The 7,500-nt window shown below is 43.1% G+C and overlaps 1 protein-coding gene across 1 annotated transcript in view; it reads right to left on the reverse strand.

Annotated features, from left to right (window-relative positions):
- Positions 1-7,500, reverse strand: part of LOC110165694 (prostaglandin F2 receptor negative regulator) — an 82,335-nt gene that overhangs the window by 55,881 nt on the left and 18,954 nt on the right. Inside the window, exon 3 of the mRNA XM_055163780.1 lies at positions 6,056-6,314. Within this exon, the coding sequence (XP_055019755.1) occupies positions 6,056-6,314 (259 nt within the window). The remainder of the gene's footprint in view (positions 1-6,055; positions 6,315-7,500) is intronic.

Genomic DNA, 7,500 nt, shown 5'->3' on the forward strand with positions numbered 1-7,500 from the left:
GAGGGATTCTACATGTTTGTGTTTGGAGCTCGGCCTGTTGAGTGTGGAGTCATGTTTTTTAGTCAAAACTGTGAAGTTTTTATGTGTTTTGGCCTTTTGTCCACATGAAGCCGGCGTTTCGGGAGGTGAAAACAGTGTTTTTTTGCATAGACTGTGTATGTGGGTAGACGTAGCTTATGCACGAGTTGCCAAATAGGAAGTTCTTCAGGAGGCTCTTCTGGCTCCTTCTGACTCTGGCTCCTGTTGACTTACATTAGGATCTTGTGGCTCCTCTGTGACTGCTGCTGTGAGCCTCATCATTTTGGTTTTAAAATGTTCATATTAACCTGCCATTCATGATCCTGCAGTTTTTAAATTTAGTTTGTCAAAAAATCCTGTTCATAACGTAGATCCTGACTCCAGATTGGCTCCTGTAACTGAACATCGTGAGCCTCATCTGAGCGCCGCTGAACTCTGTGGAAGACGTCACACTCACTCAGTCCACGTCTGGGTTTATTGTCTATAGTTTTTTGAAAACGGGTTCCAGAGTGGAGAAATCTGAGAACACCGGCGTTGCTTGTTTGATTGTTTTTAATCACTGTAAATTGCTTTGTGTTGCATTTTTTTGTATCAAAAACACTCTATAATAAAGTTTGATTGATTGATTGATTGATTGATTGTCGTGTGGACAAGTAAACCGCAGCTTTTGTAAAACTATGACATCGTGACGCAGTCATCTCCACGTGACCAAAAGAAAACCCCGAGCAGGAAGGACTTTATGCTCCTGCTCTTTGCAGTAGCTCTGTCTGTGTCCTGTCACAGCGCCACATACAGGTGTGGCAGGTGTGGTAGTGGTAGTGCTCCATCATCATGTGGACGTGGAGATTTATTGCTCCAACTCGTGTGAATGTGAATTTTTTTCAACCCGCAAAAAAAAAAAAAAAAAGAGAAATCCAGGTGTGTTGTCGTGTGGACGTAAACCAGGACGTTCCCCATTTCTGTTCAAACATGGATTCTCTTTCTTAAACAAAAACAACCTCTTTTACTTTCCTCTCAAACTGTTTCTTTCCTGTGACTCAGATCTGTTCCTCACTCTCATTCTGACCAGAACTGAAGCCGCTCCGACGAGCTGTGAAACATATTTGCTCCTTTTGACTCCTTGTGTCATGACATCACAAGGTGGAACAGAGTGGGTTTTTTTCAGTTTGAGAGAAGAACTTGTGCTAAATGTGCAGGGTTTTGTGTTAAACGTGTGTGAAAAAAACAAAAAAACACGACTCCAGGTCTGTGTGTGTTTGCGCTGAGAAAACATCATCAGAACAAGCTGCAGATCAGAGAAGGTGTAATCCGAGCTCTTTAAGTTTCCAGACTGAGGTGCTGCGGACGCGGTTTTAGGGAAAATATTGGAATTGCAGATTTTTATGGGAAAATGCAAATGGGTATCGAGTTCACAGCGCACATTTTAAACCCCCAGACGCGCGAACATCTGAGAGAAGAAGAAGAAAAAATCTGAACTGACAAACGAATACGAGAAACCCCAGGATTTCAGAACATGTTTGTAGAGCTTTAAACTGCAGATCGAGCTTTTATACAGAAGACGACACACTGGGAGGGCATCTGACACACTGGGAGGGCATCTGACACACTGGGAGGGCATCTGACACACACTGGGAGGGCATCTGTTTTAATGTTCTAATGTCGTTTCCTCGTCACAAACACAAATTTTCAAAAATTCCGTTTGAAATGAAAGAAGTTAATAGTAGATGTTTTTATTACTTTAAACTAATCAGAATCTGCCAAAGTTTCTCTGGTCAAAATATGATCAACATCTAACTGTGCCACATGGGGAACCGAGGGGCCGAAGAAGAGGCCAAAAAGATCAACATTTGGTCTGTGACTGTATCTGGGACTCGACATCGTCCACATGAAAACTCAGAAAAGTGTGAGATTGTGTCAGAAATGGTTATTCTGTCAAATATTCAGGTTCAACGGTTAGTCTGTAAACATGTGCTTGGAGTCTTGGAGCATTTCGGTTCAGCTCTCGATTTACCGTCAGTCTTCGTTCCTCCTCTCACCTCTGGTCATGAGCTCTGGGTAGTGACCATAAGGACCAGATCACAGATACAAGCGCTCGAAATGAGTTTCCTCCGCAGGCGTCTGGGCGTCTCCCTCAGAGACAGAGTGAGGAGCTCGGAGTAGAGCCGCTGCTCCTCCACGTGGAGAGGAGCAGTTGAGGCTCGAGCGTCTGTTCTGATGTGTCCTGGACGTCTCCCTCAGGAGGTGTTCATGTTCCACCAGGAGGAGGCCCCGGGGAAAACCCAGGACACACTGGAGGGACTAAGTCTCTGGACTGGCCTGGGAACACCTCAGGTCCCCCTGGAGGAGCTGGAGGAAGTGTCTGGGGTGAGGGAAGTCTGGGAGTCTCTGCTTAGGCTGATGCCCCCGAGACCCGACCCCAGATAAGCAGATGAAAATGAATGGATGGAGAGCGGGCGGATGATGAGTTTTGTGTCGCGGTTGCGGATGAAAAACTAACCCATCCACACATCAGCACTGGGGAGATCACACTTCTGTTTTTGTTTTGAGGCAATAAAGATATTTAGAGTTTATTTACAGACTTGATATTCTGCACTTTTGTACTTAAAACTCAAGACTCAAAACTTAAGAATTAAGCTTTTTTATGATTATTATTTGGTCCTGTAGTTTTTATTCCAGCCATATGACACAACCACAGCAGCAGACTGTGAAAAAACAGATTGTACTAAAAAAAAAGATGTGTAACACTTCATTAAAGGTAAAATTTGGAGTTTTAATTAATAACAAAATTAAGAAAAAAATACAGGTTAGGACAAATGTACGAAAACTACCTTTAGATCTGGACGGGTTAAAGTTATAGTCCTGATTCCGACCATGGTTCAGTCCTAGTTTAGTCCTGGTTTAGTCCTGGTTTAGTCCTGGTTTAGTCCTGGTTTAGTCCTGGTTTAGTCCTAGTTTTGTCCCTGGTTTAGTCCTGATTTAGTCCCTGGTTTAGTCCTGATTCAGTCCTGGTTCAGTCCTGGTTTAGTCCCTGGTTTAGTCCTGGTTTAGTCCTGGTTTAGTCCTGGTTTAGTCCCTGGTTTAGTCCCTGGTTTAGTCCTGGTTTAGTCCTGGTTTAGTCCTGGTTTTAGTCCCTGGTTTAGTCCTGGTTTAGTCCTTAGTCCCTGGTTTAGTCCCTGGTTTAGTCCCTGGTTTAGTCCTTGGTTAGTCCTGGTTTAGTCCTGGTTCCCTGGTTCAGTCCTGGTTCAGTCCCTGGTTTAGTCCTAGTTTAGTCCTGGTTTAGTCCTGGTTTTCCTGGTTTAGTCCCTGGTTTAGTCCCTGGTTTAGTCCCTGGTTAGTCCTGGTTTAGTCCTGGTTTAGTCCTGGTTTAGTCCTGGTTTAGTCCTGGTTTAGTCCTGGTTTAGTCCTGGTTTAGTCCTGGTTTTAGTCCTGGTTTAGTCCTGGTTTAGTCCTTTTTAGTCCTTAGTCCTTTTTAGTCCTGGTTTAGTCCTTGGTTTAGTCCTGGTTTAGTCCTTGGTTTAGTCCTGGTTTAGTCCTGGTTTAGTCCTGGTTTAGTCCTGGTTTAGTCCTGGTTTAGTCCTTGGTTTAGTCCTGGTTTAGTCCTGGTTTAGTCCTGGTTTCAGTCCTGGTTTAGTCCCTGGTTTAGTCCTGGTTTAGTCCTGGTTTAGTCCTGGTTCAGTCCTGGTTTAGTCCTTGGTTTAGTCCTGGTTTAGTCCTGGTTTAGTCCTTGTTAGTCCTGGTTTAGTCCTGGTTTAGTCCTTGGTTTCAGTCCTGGTTTAGTCCTGGTTCAGTCCTGGTTTAGTCCTGGTTTAGTCCTGGTTTAGTCCTGGTTTAGTCCTGGTTTAGTCCTGGTTTAGTCCTGGTTCAGTCCTGGTTCAGTCCTGGTTTAGTCCTGGTTTAGTCCTTAGTCCTGGTTTAGTCCTGGTTTAGTCCTTAGTCCTGGTTTAGTCCTGGTTCAGTCCTGGTTTAGTCCTTGGTTTAGTCCTGGTTTAGTCCTGGTTTAGTCCTGGGTTTAGTCCTGGTTTAGTCCTGGTTTAGTCCTGTTTAGTCCTGGTTTAGTCCTGGTTTAGTCCTGGTTTAGTCCTGGTTTAGTCCTGGTTTAGTCCTGGTTCAGTCCTGGTTTAGTCCTTGGTTTAGTCCTGGTTTAGTCCTGGTTTAGTCCTGGTTCAGTCCTGGTTCAGTCCTGGTTCAGTCCTGGTTCAGTCCTGGTTCAGTCCTGGTTTAGACCTTGGTTCAGTCCTGGTTTTTGAGTTAAAGTGTCCACATTAAACCCGATCGCTGGTCAAGCGTCAGAGATTCTGCCTGGAAAAGCTCCGTACGTCGTCTTTAAATCACAAAGTCCTTCTGTTCTTTCTGTTTTTCCATAAAAGTATAAATTAAAAATGACCCACAGAGACACTTCAAAGCCGCAGCGATCATCCAATTTTAAAACCGTCACAGCTTTTGTGCGGCGTTCACCTAAATTTCCTCTTAAAATAGTTTCGACAAAGAGAAGTTAAGACGTTTTTAAATCTGGGTGTCGTGTTTCTGACCTCCCACCGAGCGTCTAATAACACCAAACGACTCCGAGCTCCATTAAATAAAACAGAACCGCCACTTCTGCTTTTGTTAAAACGACGGAACGGCTTTTTTTGTTTTTTTAAATGTGAGTAAAACCGCCGCACGTTTACGCTAATGAAGTTTTATTTGACCAGAAACCAGAGCAGCAGAGTCACCGGATTAACATTTCAAACTCCACTTCAGCTCAGAGGGAAAAAAAAACTAGAGACGCGAGAAACAGATGCCAGAAAATAAATAAATAAATAAAACTCTCTTTCTCTTTTCTTTTTTTTTTTCATTACAATGTAGTCCTGGTTTAGTCCCTGGTTCAGTTTTGGTTCAGTCCTGATTTAGTCCTGGTCTAGACCTGGTTTAGTCCTTGATTTAGACCTGGTTTAGTCCCGGTTTAGTCCTGGTTTTAGTTCTGGTTTGTACCTGGTCTAGACCTGGTTTTTAGACCTGGATTAGACCTGGTTGAGACCTGGTTTAGTTCTGGTTCTGTCCTGTTTTAGTCCTGGTTTTAAACCTGAAATAGTCCTGATTTAGCCCTGGTTAAGACCTGGTTTAGTCCTGGTTTAGTCCTGGTTTAGTCTCTGGTTTAGTCTCTGGTTTAGTCTCTGGTTTTAGACCTGGTTTTAGACCTGGTCTAGACCTGGTTTTTAGACCTGCTTTAGTCCCTGTTTTAATCCCTGTTTTAGTCCTTGGTTTAGTCCTTGGTTTAGTCCTTGGTTTAGTCCTTGGTTTAGACCTGGTTTAGTCCTGGTTTAGACCTGGTTTAGACCTGGTTTAGACCTGGTTTAGTCCTGGTTTAGTCTTGGTTCAGTCCTGGTTCAGTCCTTGGTTTAGTCCTTGGTTTAGTCCAGGTTTAGACCTGGTTCAGTCCCTAATTTAGTCCTGGTCTAATCCTGGTTTAGACCGGGTTTAGTTTTGGTTCAGTCCCTAATTTAGTCCCTGGTTTAGCTCTTGGTTTAGTCCTGGTTTAGTCCCTGGTTTAGTCCTGGTTTAGTCCTGGTTTAGTCCTGGTTTAGACCTGGTTTAGTTTTGGTTCAGTCCTGGTTTAGTCCTTGGTTTAGTCCAGGTTTAGACCTGGTTCAGTCCCTAATTTAGTCCTGGTCTAATCCTGGTTTAGTCCCTGGTTTAGTCCTGGTTTAGACCTGGTTTAGACCTGGTTTAGTCCAGGTTTAGACCTGGTTTAGTCCCTGGTTTAGTCCCTGGTTTAGTCCCTGGTTTAGTCTTGGTTTAGTCTTGGTTTAGTCTTGGTTTAGTCTTGGTTTAGTCTTGGTTTAGTCCTGGTTTAGACCTGGTTTAGTCCTGGTTTAGACCTGGTTTAGACCTGGTTTAGACCTGGTTTAGACCTGGTTTAGACCTGGTTTAGACCTGGTTTAGTCCCTGGTTTAGAGAAATGACATATCATCCACAGAAACGAGCCGGTAACAGACCCTCTCCTCCTCCCTCCCTCCCCCTTAAACCGTAAAGTTCCGCAGTGCAGCTTTAGTCTTACCTACGAGCTCCACTTGGGCCTCGTAGTTTCCTCTGATCTCCGAGTCGGTGCTGGGCGTCTGGCAGGTGTAAAACCCCGAGTCGGTCTGTTTGACGTCGGAGATCCGCAGCTCCACCTCGTTGTCCTTGAGTCGCTCCATGGAGATGTCGCCGGACGCCACTCTGCGCGACAACGACGGGTGCGAGTATCCGGTGTCGAACGTCGAGATGATCTTTATCTGCGCCGAACTGTGGGGCCGCTTCATCACCCACTCGAAATCCTGAGGGAAAAACACAAGAAAAAATTATTAAGAAGAAATTACAATCTTTTTTTGTAATTTTGATTTGGTACTTTTGGTAAAAATGAGTCCAACTTAATTAAAATTTCGTGAAAAGGTTAATTATTTTTTCGTCTCTCATTTCAGAAAGTCAAACCCAGATATTAAACCGACTCATGAAATAGAAAAAAAGGTGAGTTTATTTCATGATTTTTTAATGATTGTGGCTTAAAAATATATTTTTTTTAATTAAAAAAAAAAGAAATTCTGTGTTTTAAAATTTGAATATTATGACCAAAAAAAATTTATTTATCATTATTAATTTTACATCAGTTACATGACAATTGGTGTAGAAAATTTGAAAATAAATGTACAAAAGATTTGGTTTAGTCCTGGTTTAGTCCTGGGTTTAATCCTGGTTTAGGTTCTGGTTTAGTCCTTGGTTTAGTCCCTGGTTTAGTCCCTTTTTAGTCCCTTTTTAGTCCTGGCTTAGTCCTGGGTTAGTCCTGGGTTAGTCCTGGGTTAGTTCTAGTTTAGCTCTAGTTTAGTCCTTGGTTCAGTTTTGGTTTAATCCTGGTTTAGTTCTAGTTTAGTCCCTAGTTTAGTCCTTGGTTTAGTCCTTGGTTTAGTCCTTGGTTTAGTCCTTAGTCCTGGTTTAGTCCTGGTTTAGTCCTTGGTTTAGTCCTGGTTTAGTCCCTTTTTAGTCCTTTTTTAGTCCTCGGGTTTAGTTCCTGGTTTAGTCCTGGTTTAGTTCTGGTTTAGTTCTGGTTTAGTTCTAGTTTAGTTCTAGTTTAGTCCTTGGTTCAGTTTTGGTTTAATCCTGGTTTAGTTCTAGTTTAGTCCTTGGTTTAGTCCTTGGTTTAGTCCTTGGTTTAGTCCTTGGTTTAGTCCTTGGTTTAGTCCTTGGTTTAGTCCTTGGTTTGTTTGTGAGGAGGAAACATTAGATGTGTGACTCTGGTCTTTTCATTTGTTGGTTTTGAGTTCTGGTCTGGTTTGGTCTGGTCTGGTCTGGTTTGGTCTGGTCTGGTCTGGTTTTGGTTTACAGACTCTGGATAAACTCTGGTGTTTTTCATTTGTTCGTTTTGAGTTCTGGTCTGGTTTGGTCTGGTCTGGTCTGGTTTGGTTTGGTCTGGTCTGGTGGTTTGGTTTACAGACTCTGGTGTTTTTCTTTAAAGTCGTTTGTTTGTGG

This window comes from Boleophthalmus pectinirostris, unplaced genomic scaffold (genome assembly GCF_026225935.1).
Source record: "Boleophthalmus pectinirostris isolate CB_2022bp ecotype Guang Dong unplaced genomic scaffold, ASM2622593v1 HiC_scaffold_11, whole genome shotgun sequence".
NCBI lineage: Eukaryota > Metazoa > Chordata > Actinopteri > Gobiiformes > Gobiidae > Boleophthalmus > Boleophthalmus pectinirostris.